This window comes from Podarcis bocagei (genome assembly GCF_964188305.1).
Source record: "Podarcis bocagei genome assembly, chromosome: 17".
Lineage (NCBI taxonomy): Eukaryota > Metazoa > Chordata > Lepidosauria > Squamata > Lacertidae > Podarcis > Podarcis bocagei.
Window position 1 is genome coordinate 724984 of NC_138143.1, and position 17987 is coordinate 742970.

Consider the following 17987-nt stretch of genomic DNA (forward strand, 5'->3'; position numbering starts at 1 on the left):
AATTTGCTGCTGAAATGGAATACACAAGATGAAACAGTTAAATCAGCTATGATTAAGTGGGCTCAGGACATTGGTCATAACATTATGTTTGCTGACTGGGAATGGTTGTGGAACACCGGGATAAAATTCACGGCATGTAATGCCTTAAAAGAAAATATTATGAAAATGATTTATAGGTGGTACACGACCCCAGTCAAGCTAGCAAAAATCTATCATTTGCCTGATAATAAGTGTTGGAAATGTAAAGAGACTGAAGGTACTTTTTACCACCTTTGGTGGACATGCCCGAAGATTAAGGCCTTTTGGGAGATGATATATAATGAAATGAAAAAGGTACTTAAATGTACCTTTACTAAAAAACCAGAGGCCTTCCTCTTGGGCATTGTCGGCCAATTGGTGCCAAAGAAAGACAGAACTTTCTTTATGTACACTACGACAGCAGCAAGAATACTCATCGCAAAGTATTGGAAGACACAAGATCTACCCACTCTGGAAGAATGGCAGATGAAAGCGATGGACTATATGACACTAGCTGAATTGACTGGCAGAATCCTTGATCAGGGAAAAGAGACGGCGGAAGAAGACTGGAAGAAATTTACAATCTATCTTAAGAACTATTATAAAATGGATGAATGTTAAAATGTCGAGGTTTGGAGGAAGAAAAAAGAGATTACAGCGACATAAGACTAAGCTGAAGGAAAAATTAGTAAGACGTATGTTTGATAAAATCTAGATAGAAGTTGCTGAAATAATTTTGGACATTGGGATGCACGAAGGGGAGGTATGGGGGAGTCCGAGAAGCAAGGGATATGAAAAAAAAGGTTATGAAACTATGCATGTTTGTTTGTCTTTTTATTTGTTTGTATTGTTTAAAAATTTTTTGTAAAATCAATAAAAAATTTATAAAAAAGAAAGAAAGATAAAGATATGGAAATATTGGATGTGTTTTTAATGTTTTTGCTTTTGTTTTTGTTCTGATGTATTGTGTCTTTTGTTTTTTTTTCTTTTGTTTTTTTATACGTGCTGTAATGTATTGATTTGTATTGTTTACCTTTTCTTTTTCTTTTCTACTTCGTTTTGTAATTCGTAAACTTTCAATAAATATTATTTTTTTTAAAAAGAGAGAATGGGGAGCAAATGTTCAAAATCTGAAGCCTCAGAGGAGTGGGAATGGAACAGAGATGTCAACCCCTCACAAAACCTCTAAGGTAGAGCAGAAGAAGATTTGCGTGTTTTAAAAAGAAGCATGAGAATACACCAATCAGATTTTTGAGAGCCTCCTACCGTTTATAATCATTTGTTTTCTTTAGTCTCTGTGAGTCCTGTCTTGACATTTAAGGTTTCTGAAAGAGCCTGGGCTCTCCACTGCAACAAGAGGAAAGCAAAAGAGGGAGATGCTCACACTACAGGTTCCTCTGGGTTGGCCTCTTCCACTGTCACATTGCCCATTTTTCCCGGAGGAAGGAGGGCTGGAAGCTGCTTCCGACATCGGCGCTTGTGGGGCTTCATGGCTGGCTGGTCTGCAGCAACTAGAAGTTCTTGCTGCTCAGCCAGAATAGTGGCAGGTGCTTCTACTGGCAACTCCAGTTCCATTTGGGGGGGTTTCTGGTCTGGAACCTCCTTGTCTGGAGGCTCTTCAAACACTTGCAAATCAGGAGGCTTCTTGAGTGGAGGGGTGGCTGCTGCCAGAGGTGGACGATGCCTTTTACTACCCTTTTTGACCTATAGAAGAAGAAACAGGCAGTGTAGTCTAAAGCAATGGTTTACAAAGCATGAGCCATACCCTAAGGAAGGACAGCTGTCAAGGGGATTAATCCTTCTCCTCCACCTCAATGCCATGGTTTGGCCTATAAACAGGAGTCCTATCTTTCCCAATACAGAAGGCTCCATCAATTTCCCTATGGGCTAATTAGCAGAAGAGAAGGATGGGGAGCAGCACAGAGCAACCCCCTTTTCTAAACACTTCCTGCTTCCCTAGAGTTTCAAACCCAGGGAACCTAATCCACTCACCAGATCCATTTGGCATTCCTCTTTGCTAAATGCAGGCTAAGTGAACAAGCCAGCATCATCATCACGCAGGCCACTGCCTTTTACTCTGCATGTCAGAGATCAAGGCTATAATCTTGTAGCACGTAATTGGGAAAGACTACTAAAGCTGTGGACTCACAATCATAGCTTAGAAACCCTACTTTGCTAATAATTATGCATGAAAAGCAAGGGAGACAACCATCCTTATGGAGCACAACAGGAGGCAACTAATCCGTGTTAAGCGGTCCTGGGAACATGCCTCACTTACCATCTGGGCAAGTTTTGGCTTTGCCATCAGGTGGTTCCACCATTGTGAAGCTTGCCAAAACTCTGCTTGGAAGTTTAAAAACACAATCACACCACAATAATTCCCCTTCCAAAGATACCCATCTGGGAAGCTTCTGCCCAGCTATGCAAAAGCAATCCCCACAGCAAAAAAGGAAAGCGGTTGTGCTGATAGCTTCCTTCTTTCTTCATCCTCCCCCATATAGTTCTTCCAGATGACATTCAACAGCCAGTCTAGATCTGGCCTCAGCAGACAGCACACTCACCCGCTGGTGGCCTCCTCCACTGGGTGGGAGGGGTTGTAGGAGCTGGGGCTGCAGCAGGAGAAAGCAGTGAAAAAGGAGAAGACCATTAGAAGAAGGGTTTGGATTTGATATCCCGCTTTATCACTACCCGAAGGAGTCTCAAAGGGCTAACATTCTCCTTTCCCTTCCTCCCCCACAACAAACACTCTGTGAGGTGAGTGGGGCTGAGAGACTTCAGAGAAGTGTGACTGGCCCAAGGTCACCCAGCAGCTGCATGTGGAGGAGCAGAGACGCAAACCCGGTTCCCCAGATTACGAATCTACCGCTCTTAACCACTACACCACACTGGCTCTCAGTTCCAAGTGCTACTGGGTTTATGAACTAGCAATTTATAAGCTTAGGGTATCAATGCAGTCCAACAGACAAAGAAGACTGAGGTAGAAGACTTGAACTTTCATGCACATCTAACCCAAGGAACCATCTGTAACCCTAGAGGCCTCCTAACAAAACTGACCAAGAGCAGGTTGCACTACACCAAGGATGGGGAACCTAAGGTCCCCTAGGCAGGAGTTGGAAGCCCAGCTCCCATCAGCCTTAGCCGGCACAACTCGTGCTTGGAATCATGGGGAGAAGAGTGTGATTGCATTCATGACATGCTAGATGGCTTCCCATGGGCTGGCCAATGTGAGAAAAGAATCCTGAACTGGATTGGACTTTGTTCCCACAGAGTTCAGCTATGTATTGAGGACTACAGGCTCCCCATTCCTGGACTACACAATCAGTGCATCAGGGCTATTGGTACCTATAGGAACAGGGGAGCACCTTGTCCAGGCATGGAAGGCTTACTGGGTGACCTTGAGCCAGTCGCCATTTCTCAGTCTACCCGCCTTCACAGAGCTGTCGTGGGGATAAAATTGGATGGGATGACCACATATGCCACCTCAAGCTCCTTGAAGAAAAGATGGGACATAAAATGTTGTTGTTGGTTTTTTTAAAAAAGGAAGGGTCTCTCCCTCCAAAAACGCACTTAAACATGCATAAAATATGGGAGCATATGCAGGTCACTGCAATCAGTTCACTTCTAAAATGCTACCTCTGCTACCAGAACCAAAACTATTTGGATCAGTACCTCAGCACTTGGGTCTACATAAATCCCTTTCTTGAAATCAAAGTCGGTCAAATCCCGTGATCCTCCCAGTAACCTCAGGAGCTCCACTCTACTGCGGATTTTCTCTCCTCTGGGGCTATGAGGGGGGAAAGAGAGAAGCAGCTGTTAGATGTGTAAAAAAGCAGCACAGTGAAAGCAGGAGTGAGCTGGGATGTTTGCATAACACAGTGCACAAGGGACTCTCTGATCTCAACAAAGGGATGTGGATCAGGTAAGATATCAAGTGCTGCCCAATACAAGGGAGATTTCTCACTTTATTTGAAACTTTTTGGATGTGCACACCACTGACACGGAAGCTAAGAATCCTATTGTTTTGTTATGTACTGCGGTTGTGCTCTACTTGGATGCAGAGGTGGACTGAGGGTCAAGAAACATAGCTTAAATCCTAGAACAATGGAGGCCTTGTGGATGGGTGGTTCCTGTGTCCAGGAAATAGACCCTGCACATGTTCCAGATGGGGTTGCACTCTCTCTGAAGGAGCAACTCAATAGTCGGGGTATCCTCTTTGATCCAGCCCTGTCACTAGAGTCCCCAGTGACCTTTGAGTAGCAGTGCTTTCTATCAGCTCCAGCTGGTCCACAAGCTGCAACCATTCCTGGATCCTGGCAGCTTGATCACGGTGGCCTATGCAATGGTAACCTCAAGGCTTGGTAACTGCAACACACTTTATGGGAAGCTACCTTTGCAGCTGACTCAGAAGCTGCAGCAGAATGCAGCAGCCAGTCTGCCCACAGGAGCAGATTAGTTGCAACACGTCAACTCCTCTGATGACCTGAACTGGTTGCCCAGTTGCTACTTGGCCAGGTTAACTCACAAAGTCCAAAACAACTTGTGCCCAAAAGACCTTAAGGACTGCCTGACCCCTTATGTTCCACCTCCATTACCGAGATCCTCTGATGGAGCTACTACCCAATGCAATTCTGGGCTGCATCAATAGGAGTATAGCATCTAGATCAAGGGAAGTAATAGTACCACTGTATTCTGCTCTGGTCAGACCTCACCTGGAGTACTGTGTCCAGTTCTGGGCACCACAGTTCAAGAAGGACACTGACAAACTGGAACGTGTCCAGAGGAGGGCAACCAAAATGGTCAAAGGCCTGGAAACGATGCCTTATGAGGAACGGCTAAGGGAGCTGGGCATGTTTAGCCTGGAGAAGAGGAGGTTAAGGGGTGATATGATAGCCATGTTCAAATATATAAAAGGATGTCACATAGAGGAGGGAGAAAGGTTGTTTTCTGCTGCTCCAGAGAAGCGGACACGGAGCAATGGATCCAAACTACAAGAAAGAAGATTCCACCTAAACATTAGGAATAACTTCCTGACAGTAAGAGCTGTTCGACAGTGGAATTTGCTGCCAAGGAGTGTGGTGGAGTCTCCTTCTTTGGAGGTCTTTAAGCAGAGGCTTGACAACCATATGTCAGGAGTGCTTTGATGGTGTTTCCTGCTTGGCAGGGGGTTGGACTCGATGGCCCTTGTGGTCTATTCCAACTCTATGATTCTATGATTCTATGAAACCTGAGGTTGAGTCAGCCTTTCCTGGGTCCTGAGTTTTCAGTGCAGCAGGTCCTGCACTGTAGGATTCCCTGCCAGCAGAGCTTCTGGCAAGAACTGCCAACCTTGTGATTGGCAAGCCCAAGAGGCTCAGTGGTTTAGACTACAACACCACTTGTGTCCCTCCAGTTCAAATCCACACGCCAGGGTGAGCTCCCGTTGCTGTCCCAGCTCCTGCCAACTTAGCAGTTTTAAAACATGCCAGTGCAAGTAGATAAATAGGTGCCAATGCAGCAGGAAGGTAAACGGCGTTTCTGTACGTTCCGGCACTCATCATGGTGCCCCATTGCGCCAGAAGCGGTCTAGTCATTTTGGCCCGGAAAGCTGTCTGTGAACAAATGCCAGCTCCCTCGGTCCGAAAAGCAAGATGAGCGCTGCACCCCATCATTGCCTTTGACTGGACTTAACTGTCCAGGGGTCCTTTACCTTTATTTGACAAGAATCATTATTGCATTCATTTAGACATATCCTTAAAATAGTCAAAATAAAAAAAAATCCTTCCAGTAGCACCTTAAAGACCAACTAAGATAGTTCTTGGTATGAGCTTTCGTGTGCATGCACACTTCTTAAAATAGTGTTATTCAGACAGGTCTTTGCCATGTGAATTTCTTACCAAGCAGCCTTTGCCGATGCCTTTATTGCTCTTATTGGTATTGTGTCCACTGCCTTGTAAGTAAAAAGTCAAGAGAAAGAAGTGCATCTTTTGAGAACGAGCAGAAGCAAGACTGACTGAAGAGAGATTTAAGAATATTTCTCAAGCCTTTGAACTGTCATGAAACCCAAGGTGCTTCTTTCCTTCAGTGGTTGTAAGAGAGGCACTAACAGCTGGCTGCCTAGGGAATAGGACCTGGAGGGAGGGATAGGCAACATGTGCCCTCCAGGTGGTCATGGACTCCAACTCCCATCAGCCCCTGGCAGCATGTACAATGGTCAGGAATGATGAGAGTTGTAATCAAGCAACATCTGGAGGGCACCTTTTCCTACAACCCTTACACTCTTTTCCAGATGTGACCCCCAAATGGCATTACCTTGTGTAATAGGTATCTGACTGTCCAGGTCTTGTTCCATTTTTGCGCAAGACTTCACGGCGCTGCCAGCCGGGCCCTAGTGCGGGGCAATCCACCCAGCCCTCTGTCATGTTGTTGTTGGATATACCGCAGGGCAAGAACTGAAACAGCAAGAGAGTAATGGAAGGGTCATAGCTATGGGGCCAAAAGGGTTGTTCTTAAAATAACCAAAAACATACACACAGTCGTGCAAGGAAGCACACAAGAAAGAGCAGCAAACTTGAAAGAGATGCTTCCATATATGGTTCCCCCCTCATTTGCAGCCACTATAAGAAAGGTATAATTTGACATCCTAAGAACCCCAACTGGTATTCCTTTAAGGTAGTAATGGTTCTAGGCCTTAGGACTACACAAGATGCACAGACATATTGGTGAAGTCTCAAAAGTCTGAGGAAGGAGCAGCTCCAGGGGACAGAGAGAAGCAACCCTGTGTCTCTCCCATCATGGCTGCTACACTTGCCCAAACAGTCCATACCAGGGGCTGAAGGAAACCCTCCAGTCTCTCTATCGGGCTTTTTGAACTATCTGAAGCAGGCCAGGCCACACCTCTCACTGGCCCTTGCTGAGAGATGCCCTTGGACGTTAACAATATCTCTTTGCTGGTCTGCATGGAGGATAGAGAGGGATGGGAGAGTGCATGTAGAAACTAGCCTCCTGTACAAAGGTAAATTGTACATCCATTGCTCTTCCCATGTTTGCTTCTTCCCCCCCCCCCCCCGCTATGTGGCCTGCAGGAGGAAATGCAGCCCTTCGACTGAAAAGGTCCCCCACCCCTGAAGGAGCTCTTTCCTTCCATCTATTCCAAGACCTTTTAAAAACTGAAACTTACCAGAAGTTGTGACCATGAAAGCAGAGTGTTTTCAACAGCTCAATTCCGCATACTACAGCTTCTTTGGGACAGAACACATGCCCCACAAAAGATAGATGGCAGAGAAACAGCTTTAAATCTGTGTTCTCTTTACTTAAGTAAACATTAGGTTCTATTTCTGATGTTGCAAGTTTCGCCCAAGATTTCTACATTTGAAATCTATTACTTAGATTTACAAGTTTTAAAGAAGGGAGGGAAACAGAAGAAGCTGAATTCTGGACAAATAGCAGAGCTGAATAGGACTGACTAGACAATACAAATTTAAAAATAGTTTAAAAAATAACAAAACAATACAACAAACAGATAATGTGGAGTGTTGTTCACGTAACCAAGGACAAACCACAACAGATGAGCAAATGCTGTAATATAGGTGACACTGGAATGAGAACTGAGAAGCAGGAGGGCGCCCATAGTCTTTACCCACAGTATTAGACGTAACGAGCTGATATCAAAATTCCACAAATTTATCTGAGTCAATTTCCCATCTTGTCAAGTTAGTTTTTTGACTAGCTCATCTTAATACACTGCTTATTCTGAAGTGGAGACAGCTGTGAAACAATCACAGAGAGGCAGAGAGCAAAGGAGGCACACACCTTTGCACGGGGCTTGAGGAGGTCAGACCACCATCCAGGGCTGAATTCAGGTGCTATGCAAAGGCTTTATCCCTTTCTCTGTACAATTCAGAGACAGGCTGAAATACGCAGTCTCTCGCTGGTCACTGCAACCATGCGGCTGATTCCAGATGCTCTTGACAGGCAAAACACTGCAACAGACCCAAAGCTGCACCATTCTAGCTAGCTGGGATAGATGCAAAGGCAGGCAGAATATTCTCCAACAGCAAGCCCCATGTACAGACAGGGCTGTGTTGACTCTACCGCCTGGGTGACAGGGTGTGGGAAGATCTATAGTCTGTGTATTATTCCTAACTACACAGAGAAGATCACGCACTGAGAACAGAACTAGCTTGCCCAAGGACAGGCAAGCCTTGTGGTGGAAGGAAACTCTCTTGCTAAAATGACCATTTCTATAAGAATGCAAGGAGATAAGCACAATTACATCACATTTCAACACAGCAAGGTCAACCATAATTGGGGTTATTTTGTTAATCTTGGCCCTTTCCTTCTTCCCACTGATACAGACTGAGACGAACTCATATGCATAGTTGTGAGTATGGCCTCCCAGAGAGATCTTAACTTTTAAAATTTAATTAATACCCCAGTTGTTATAATAAGGGGCAGCCATAAGTCTGTTCCAGCTGGCATTCATCTGCACCCTATTTGGCAGTTATAGGTGAGGGGATCAGGGCCAAATCTTCCCCCAAGAATGCTTAGTGACGGATCAAGATGCTGTTTGGAGCTTTTTAGTTTGGGAGGTGGACTGGTCAATATGAATGCCATCGCCCCACTCCTGGTAAGACAAATAAAGTCAGGGGGGTGTTATCCATGTATCTTTACCAAGCTTCTTTCACACTTTGTAGAGATGTTCAGACTAACTACAGTGGTATCTCGGGTTACAAACACCTCGTGTTACAAACACTTCGGGTTACAGACTCTAACCCAGAAGTAGTACCTCGGGTTAAGAACTTTGCTTCAGGATGAGAACAGAAATCACACAATGGTGGCGCGGCGGCAGCGGGAGGCCCCATTAGCTAAAGTGGTACCTCAGGTTAAGAACAGTTTCAGGTTAAGAACGGACCTCCAAAACAAATTAAGTTCGTAACCAGAGGTACCACTGTACTGTACTGCATAGCACTCTGAGGGGAGCTGTCCTTGAAGACAGCCCAAAAAGTATCGCTCATGCAAATACTGTTGCTGTTCACCTCCTGACAAGACAGGAAGGAGGGGGCATGTTTTATGGACTGTACACAAGCAACCAGCGTAGCCAAGTAAAATCCAATGTGCTGCTTCTGAGCCATATAAAGAGCGACGAAGCCTAGGTTTGGTATATACCAAGGAGCATTTCTCCTCAATGCAAAGCCTTCATCAGTTGACAGCTGCAGCAGCAGCACAATTATTTTAACCATTCATTCATTCATTTTTTTGTTTGTTTTTGCATCAACTTTTGCCTATAAGGATGCAATCCTATGGTTCTTGGAAGAGTGCCCCATGAGCAAATGGACAGAGCCGCTTCTCCTAAATCAGGCTTCCTCAATCTCGGCCCTCCAGATGTTTTGAGACTACAATTCCCATCATCCCTGACCACTGGTCCTGCTAGCTAGGGATCATGGGAGTTGTAAGCCAAAAACATATGGAGGGCTGAGGTTGAGGAAGCCTGCCCAAAATGATAGAGCTGGTCTACTTACTTTTGAGACCAATGGGAGGCAAGATCTGGAAGAAAAAACCAACAGTCAATGGAAGGAGACAAGAAAAGCTGGGGGGGAAACAGCTGTCCCCACCTTCTACCTTGTCAGCATAAGACTGCCAGGACTTTGGATTTGATGGTTCCTCCACTTTGGATTCTTCCTCCCCTGCCCTCTTTGAATTACTCTGCCCATTTGGTTGGTGAAAAGGGCACTCAAAAAGTTAATACAATAATGTCCCTCTGTTGCACAACACAAGAATGGCAGGAATTCAGGGAAGCTCTCTGAGCTACAGCCTTAGTACATGAAGTTCATCACCTGAAGATATATGCCTCAGCCCTTCCTTGCAGCTTTTTAGAAAGAAAGATATAAAAGCTTTTTCTTTATTCCAGCATTTGCTTGGACCCTGAATACACCTCTCTAACTATGAGAGTCCAAGCCTTATTTTAAGCACGTGTCTCAGTTGAGGGAAAAACAGCCTTGCACCATGGTACATTTTAATTAAAGGCTTCCACATTTAAGGAATCTGTTTAATTAAAGCAGAGTTGAGCAGCTCGGCAGCTGTATCCATGACTGAGTAGTCCGATTTAGGATCCACTCTGCTCACCCCGAAGCCCTAAACATAGTCTGCCTCCCTTTTACCCTGACTGGAATACCACGCCCAGGGGGGTCACCACCCAGCGGTCGTAAAAGACAACTGAACTTTGGAGCATGGAATATACAGACTTTGTTGGATAACACAGATAATGAGCGTCCAAAACACAGAACTGCCATCATTGCAAGAGAGCTGTGGTGTTTTAAGATCGATATTGCAGCATTTCAAAAAACTCAAAGAGCAGGAGAGGGACAATTGAAGGAAGAAAAAGGAGGCTACTCTTTCTTCTGGAAAGGTCTACCTGAACAAGAACGTTGAAAACATGGAGTAGGCTTTGCTATCAAAAACAATCTTGAGAAGCTCTTGTAAGAAGTCCCTACCAGCATTAATGAGCGGCTTTCAACCCTTTGAATAAAACTTCCCCAAACCCAACAGGCTACTATTCTAAGTGCTTATGCACCAACACTGGGTGCCGATGAAGACATTAAAGAAAATTTCTACTCTCAGCTGAAGGCAAATCTAAAAAAAAGTAGTATAAACACCGACAACTGGGAAACACTAGCCTACGAGCACTCCAATTGGAGAACAGCCTTTACCAAAGGTGTCATGGGTTTTGAAGACCCTTGAACTCAGGACGAAAGGGAGAAATTGCAAGTATAATCAAACTACTATATATTTTTCAACTGGGCCCCAGTATAAGTATTGTAGCATTTTTTGTTAAATTGCACCTTGCAATTTAAACATTGCATTTTGTCTCAGGTTCCTGGGCAGTTGTCATGTTTATTGGTAAAACATGTTTTTGCCATGGCCTTGCTTTGAAGAAACTGGGGGGGGGGGGCAGGACCTCGTAAACAGATGCCTGCTGTGTAGTCAGCCATTGCCTGCTTTGCCGAAACAATCACGGGCATAGGCAGCTGCAGAACTAGCAGTACCTTGGCTCAAGGACAAAACGCTCACGTGGACCTTGTTCTGGAGGGAAGGCAATGGCTGTATCCAAAATTACAATTAAGGTGTACACACTAGTGTACACACTAGTCTGGAAACATCTACTTTTCTCAAACAAAACTAGGCAGCTAGCACACACTGGCATGTATCTGCTTACCATTTAGCCTGCTTCCATCATCCAAAAATGTCAAAGGATGAGGAATTTTTGGAAAAAGCTGGCTAAAGTGGGAAACAAGACATGGGAGGGGAAGAAATAAAGTGAGCTGCGGTCAGTCCACATCTATGACCCTGCTCTCTTGGAAGGTGAAGTTATGTTTAAAGACCTGTGATGTTAGCAATAGAATAGACATGTGCCTATCTCCAAGAAAAGACACGGAGGGCAAAATTGTTCTGGAATTCATATCTAGTCTGCCATATGAGCCATGCTATTTACACAGACTGTTAACATACAGCTCCACCATGCAAAAATTGTGTCCACACCTTTCCCTGTAAGGCAGCAATGGTCTTTTTATGCTGGGGAGCAAGCATCATGACTACACCTCAAGCTTCCCACTCTCTATGCCAAGTAGAAGGAGCCCCCCAGATGTTTCAGGTCAACACCTTCCATCACTTCTGAATATTGGCAAGGCTGGTTCTGGTTGAGGAGGAAGTTGGGAGTCCAATGACACCTGGTGGGCCACAGGTTCCATCATCCCAGCTCTAGTAGCAAACCAAGCTCTACTTCCCAGGGAGCCCTTCCACATAATCCATCCTTTTGGGAGACCTGTTATAATTAGTTAAAGAGCAGCATAACCACCTCCTAAATAAAACCAAAGCCCAACAAGACCGCTGGGAAGCTGGTATTTCCCAAAGTGTAACAAGCTCTCTTCAAGGGCTCACCAGTGTCATGGCTCAAGAAATGTTTTTCTCCTTGAAATACTGGAGGCTTTCATGTGTTTTAATCCCAATTCCATTTTCCGGCCCTCCCAATTGGTGAAAATATTTTTATACTATCTGATTTCAGTACTGAGGGCAGTTAGTAAGAACTTCACTACCACCAGCCCAAGCAGCTCCAAACAATTCAGAAGGATCATATCCTGGTTACTTTCAAAGATACTGGAGATGCAAACACTGAACCTTACCTGTCTGCCCTCGGTAGGAATTTGCTAGTCCCTTCAAAGTGGCATACTTTGGGAGGAAAAGTTGCCCATTTCCAGCACAGTGCAAAGGTCATGCTTTGACTTGCAATCCCTATATTCACAGGACTATAAAAATCAGTTTGCCTTATTTGCAGGTGTTCAAAAGTGGTCATTTTGACTCTAGACTACACACTTCTCAGCTGTGGCAAGGAAGGATGGGCAAAAGGGCAAGAAAGGGTCAGGAGACAATTTGTTAAACAATTTCCTGGACAATTTTAAAGCTACAACCTGACAGTACTCAAAAGTCATCTGCAAATTTTCAAGATGAAAATCCATTCCTCATTTTCTGTTAGCTTTCGTAGTCTCTACTATTTTATTTTTAATTTTATTTTTTTCATTTTCAATTTTACATCAAAGAAAACTAATATTTTTACATCAAATTCCATTATCCAATTTTGACACACACCCCTTCCTCCCCTTTCTGCAGTTGCTTATGTTTTAGTATTTTCACTGAATATCTGAGTTAAACCTAATTATTATTTATCCAATATCATAAAAATTAATTTTATATCACTGCACATCTTTATATTAATCCTGCTAATGATTTAATCTCTTTACAATAACTTTTAAAGTAGTCATTAAATGATTTCCACTCAAAATTGAAAATGCTATTTTCTTGCTTTCTTATTCTTCCAGTAAGTTTTGCCATTTCTGCATATTCCAACAATTTTTGCTGCCATTCTTCTTTGGATGGGACGCTGTCTTCGTTCCTTGCTGGGCATAAATCATTTGGGCCACTGTGGTTGTGTACATAAATAATTTTTATATTGTTTGGGTATCTCTACCCCTATTATTCCCAAAAGAAAAGCCTCTGGTTTCTTCATAAAAGTTACCTTAAACATTTTTTTCAACTCATTATATATCATTTCCCAGTAGGTTTTAGCCTTCTTACAGGTCTACCACATATGGAAGATGGTACCTTCTTTTCCCTTAACCCATAACACACTGTAAATTTCAAATCTACCTTCCAGTGTCATTCCCATGCTGTCATTTCAATATTATGCCCTATATCCATTGCCTAGTGTATCATTGATGATTTCACTTGTTCATCTTTTGCCTGCCATTCTAATAGCATCTGAAACACTTTTTTTTTAATTTACCTGCATGAAAAGAGGGAGTAAAGATATATCTGCAGCCTTGGAAATCTGGGAACGGACTGCTTTGACAGAGAAAGTCAGTCACTGGGAAGAGCTGCTTGTATGTCAAGGGTAATGAACATTGTTACTTTGAGAAAGATATACTGCCTTTGATTACAAAGTAACTCTTTAAAGACATTGGAATTGTGCTTCTGAGGGATATTGGAACTTTTAAGAACTTTATTTGTTTCCAACTGTTGCATAGAGAAGCTGGAAGAGTGTCCCCCTAGAGGAGACTATGTTATAACAACTATTTTGCTACTAAATTACCAAGCTCTGGAAAAGTACTGGGCAAAACAATCTTGCTGACTGTGTGACTGACCTTGGACTTGTTATGGCAGATGGGAAAGGAAGGATAGAACTGGCGAGTGGCGTACAGGAAAAAACTACTACCAGGTCCGGTAGACCATACAAAACTGATACTGCATCTCAGAGAAGGGCTTCAACGTCCGGTACAGCTGGCATAGCAGGAGCTGCTGCCTTGCAAGTAAAACCAAAAGCTATGTCATCTGAAGAGCTATTGGCTCAGGCACTTAGCAAGATTGATCCATCTTTGGAAAAACTTGCCAAACAGGTTGCAGAGACAAATAAGCAAGTAGCTGGTGCCTCAGCAAAAATTGATCTGAACACGACAAGTATTAATGAACTGGGGAACAAGGTGAACTCTAATACACAGTCCATTGAAAAATTACTAGAGGAATCGGCCTCGACTCGACAGATTGCTGAGGAAGCTAAGGAAATTGTGACCGCGGTTCAAGAAAAGATACCACCAGTATACAAGAAATTAGAGGACCACGATTTGACACTGTCTATGATTGAACTACAAAGAAAGGAGAGAAATTTAAGGATCAGAGCAGTACCTGAAAGTGAGAAAGACAACCTGATAGACTTTCTTACAAAGGAATTTACAGACTTTTGGCAACAGGACCTGGGGAAAGATGAATTTAAGATAGTGAGTGCATTCAGACTCGGCAGAAGACAAGGAAGGAACAGAGCAAGAGACTGTTTGATTACTTTAAGAACAAAAGAAGAAAGAGATAAAATCTTGAATCTGCACTACCAAAGAACCTTGGAAATTGAAGACTCATTGACTCATTTGTTGAGTTCTTCAAGGACATACCTAAATACATTTTGGATATTAGGGCTTACTATAAAGACCTTGTTGACCTACTTAGAAGAAATAAAATACTTTTCAGATGGGAATTTCCCCAAGATCTATCATTTAAATACAAAGGAAGGAAAATAAGAATAAGGTCAGTGAAGGATAAAGACAAGTTTTTGAACGACCACGAGGAGGACTTACAGAAGGAAGTGGAAACAGGAGAGGAGCCGGCAGCATCAGGAAAAGGAATTCTAGACATAGCAAATCTATCATTTGGACTCCCTGGCCCAGGGAAAGACACACTACCGACAGAAGAAGAACAACAACTTGGTGCAGTTGGAGGGAAAGCTAAGTAACCCATCATGGCTCTGCAACTTTTAAGTTGGAATTGTAATGGACTGAATTCCCCTCGGAGGAGAAAATCTGTTTTTCATGTATTAAGGAAAGAACAATTGGACTTGATTTGTTTACAAGAAACACATATAATGAGGTCACACAGGAAAATGCTTATTAATAAGAGATTGGGACAAGAATTTATTTCATCGGACAAAGTCAAAAAGAGAGGTGTGGTGATATATGCAAATGAGAAATTGCTACCGAAATTTATCTTTAAAGATGAACAAGGAAGATATTTGGCAATTGAAATTCAACTGCAAGGAGAGAAATTTCTGATTGTAGGAGTATATGCACCGAACGAAGGGAAATCTGATTTTTTTAAGAAGTTGCATGAGATCTTGTTGGACTATATGGACTATAATGTTATTTTGATGTGCAACATGAACGGAGTAGTATCTACAAATATGGACAAGGCACAAAAACAGGTAGTTACCAAAGATGGTAGACTACCTAAAACTTTCTTTGAACTAACTGACAATATGGACTTGATTGATATTTGGAGGACCAAGAACCCTTTGGGGAGAGAGGGAACTTTTTTCTCAGAAGCTAAGATGACTTGGACTAGAATTGACCAAATTTGGATTACTAGAGGAATGGCACCTAAAATAAAGAAAGTGGAAATCTGCCCAAAAACTTACTCGGACCACAATGCTGTAAAGATGGAGATGAACCAGATAACAACCGGCTCTTTTAGGTGGAGGATGAATGACACCCTTTTTAGAGATGAAGAAATATATAAGAAGGCCCAAAAAACTTTGAAAGATTATTTTGAAATAAATATGGCTACCAACGTTGAAAAAAGAGTAATCTGGGATGCAAGTAAAGCTGTGATGAGAGGGTTCTTGATACAACAGAATGCATTAAAGAAGAGAAGTCGAAGTGAGAAAAAAGATAAAATTTTGGAGAAAATAAAAGAAGGGGAGAAAAAACTGAGAGCAAAGCCAAAGTCACAGGAGATCTTGAGAGAAATAAAATTATACCAAGTACAGTATATGGAATTAATGAATCAAGAAATAGAATGGAAAATTAAACAAATGAGACAGAAGACTTTTGAATCTGCGAATAAATGTGGGAAATTACTGGCTTGGCAATTGAAAAAGAGACAAAAATTAAATACCATCACAAATCTGGACGTAGACGGGAAAGAGGTACATAACCCAAATGAAATTAGAAATTGTTTCCAGAAGTACTTTAAGCAATTGTATGCACAAGGGCCACAGAATGAAATGGACATTGACCGTTTTTTGGAAACAAATGGATTACAAAAAAATTCACAAGAAAGCAAGCTAATGCTGAACTGTAAAATATCTGATCAGGAGATAGAAGGGGCCATTCAAAACATGCAATTGGGCAAATCTCCAGGGCCGGATGGTTTGACTTCCAGATACTATAGATCTTTGAAGGATTGGTTAATACAACCTTTGAAGGAAGTCTGCAATGAAATTTTGGAGGGGAAAAGGGCACCAGAAACGTGGAAAGAGGCTTATATTACACTCATACCGAAAATAGAGACTGAAAAGACTCAACTTAAGAACTACCGTCCTTATTAAATGTGGATTACAAAATTTTTGCTGATATTTTGGCTAAGAGGCTGAAAAAAGTATTGATTGAAGAGATTCATAAGGACCAAGCGGGCTTTCGCCCGGGAAGACATTTATCTGATAATCTAAGGAATGTAATTGACATTTTGGAAAAGCTAGAAGTGAATATAAACACTAAAGCAGTTTTGATATTTGTGGATGCGGAGAAAGCCTTTGATAATATATCTTGGAGCTTTATGAAAAAGAATCTACAGGGTATGGGGGTAGGCCAAGGTTTTGAAAATGGTATAGGTGCAATATATTCTGAACAAAAGGCTAAACTAATTGTAAATAATGTGGTTACGGAACAATTTAAGATAGAAAAAGGGACACGACAGGGGTGCCCAATTTCCCTTAAACTTTATTATGAATCAGCGGCATTTTGCTTGCTGAAAGAATGGCTGCTTCTTGAGAAAACAGATATTTTGGATTTAGAAGGCATTAATAACGTTTTTGGGTGGCATGCATATTTGTGGTATGACAAGGTTAAAGCTCATAAAGCATTTAAAAATCATATTGTTAGAAGAGCATTGTTTAATGTCTGGATAAGATATAAGGATTTATTGGAAAATAAAACCCCAAGGTGGTTGTCACCGATGGAAGCAAAAGCCCAGAAAAAGCTCAATATGGAGGTCAAATGGCCAAAATATTGGGAAATCTTGGAACAAGAAGGAGATAAATTGAAACTGCAGAGTTTTGAGAAACTAAAAAACAAAGTGAGAGATTGGCTCCATTATTACCAGATAATGGAGGCCTACAACCAGGATAAAAGAATTGGTTTCCAGGTGGAAAAATCTAAATTGGAAACAGAACTGCTAGAACCCAAAGCTAAGATTTTGTCAAAAATGTATAACTTGCTGTTGAAATGGAACACTCAGGATGAAACGGTTAAATCGGTCATGATTAAATGGGCACAAGATGTTGGTCATAACATTATGTCTGCTGGGAAACAGTTGTGGACCACCGGAATGAAATTTACGACATGTAATGCCTTGAGAGAAAATATTATGAAAATGATATATTGGTGGTACATGACTCCAGTCAAGCTTGCAAAAATCTATCATTTGCCCGATAATAAATGTTGGAAATGTAAAGAAACTGAAGGTACATTCTTTCACCTTTGGTGGACGTGCCCAAGGATTAAGGCTTTCTGGGAGATGATATATAATGAACTGAAAAAGGTATTTAAATATACCTTCCTCAAGAAACCAGAGGCCTTTCTCCTGGGCATAGTCGGCCAATTGGTGTCAAAGAAGGATAGAACATTTTTCATGTACGCTACAACAGCAGCAAGAATACTCATTGCAAAATACTGGAAGACACAAGACCTACCCACTTTGGAAGAATGGCAGATGAAGCTGATTGACTGTATGGGACTTGCAGAAATGACTGGCAGAATCCGGGACCAGGGAGAAGAGTCGGCAGAAGAAGATTGGAGAAAATTTAAGGATTATTTACAAAAATATCGTAAAATTAAAGAATGTTGAATGATGCTGGATTGAAATTAAGTGGTTTCAAGCTGTAACTCTGATAAAACGACTTT

The 17987-nt window shown here is 42.3% G+C and overlaps 1 protein-coding gene and 1 long non-coding RNA gene across 15 annotated transcripts in view; one reads left to right on the forward strand and one right to left on the reverse strand.

Moving 5' to 3' along the window:
* Positions 1–17987, reverse strand: part of LOC308577293 (methyl-CpG-binding domain protein 1-like) — a 178683-nt gene that overhangs the window by 152562 nt on the left and 8134 nt on the right. For 12 of the 14 annotated variants that reach the window (XR_014003572.1, XR_014003573.1, XM_081177353.1 and 9 more), the window contains 4 exons: positions 6307–6446; positions 3688–3802; positions 2580–2627; positions 1403–1722 (listed from right to left, as the gene is read on the reverse strand). Coding sequence is in view for 12 of the 14 variants with exons in the window: in XM_081177353.1 (XP_081033479.1) it covers positions 1403–1722; positions 2580–2627; positions 3688–3802; positions 6307–6446 (623 nt within the window). In the remaining 2 variants the exon portion in view is untranslated. Of the gene's footprint in view, positions 1–1284; positions 1371–1402; positions 1723–2579; positions 2628–3687; positions 3803–6306; positions 6447–7806; positions 10687–17987 lie in introns of those variants that run through there. The other 2 variants (XM_081177356.1, XM_081177354.1) reach the window with 2 other exon arrangements.
* Positions 1–17987, forward strand: part of LOC308577359 — a 207657-nt gene that overhangs the window by 131057 nt on the left and 58613 nt on the right. The gene's annotated exons all lie outside the window — the stretch shown is intronic.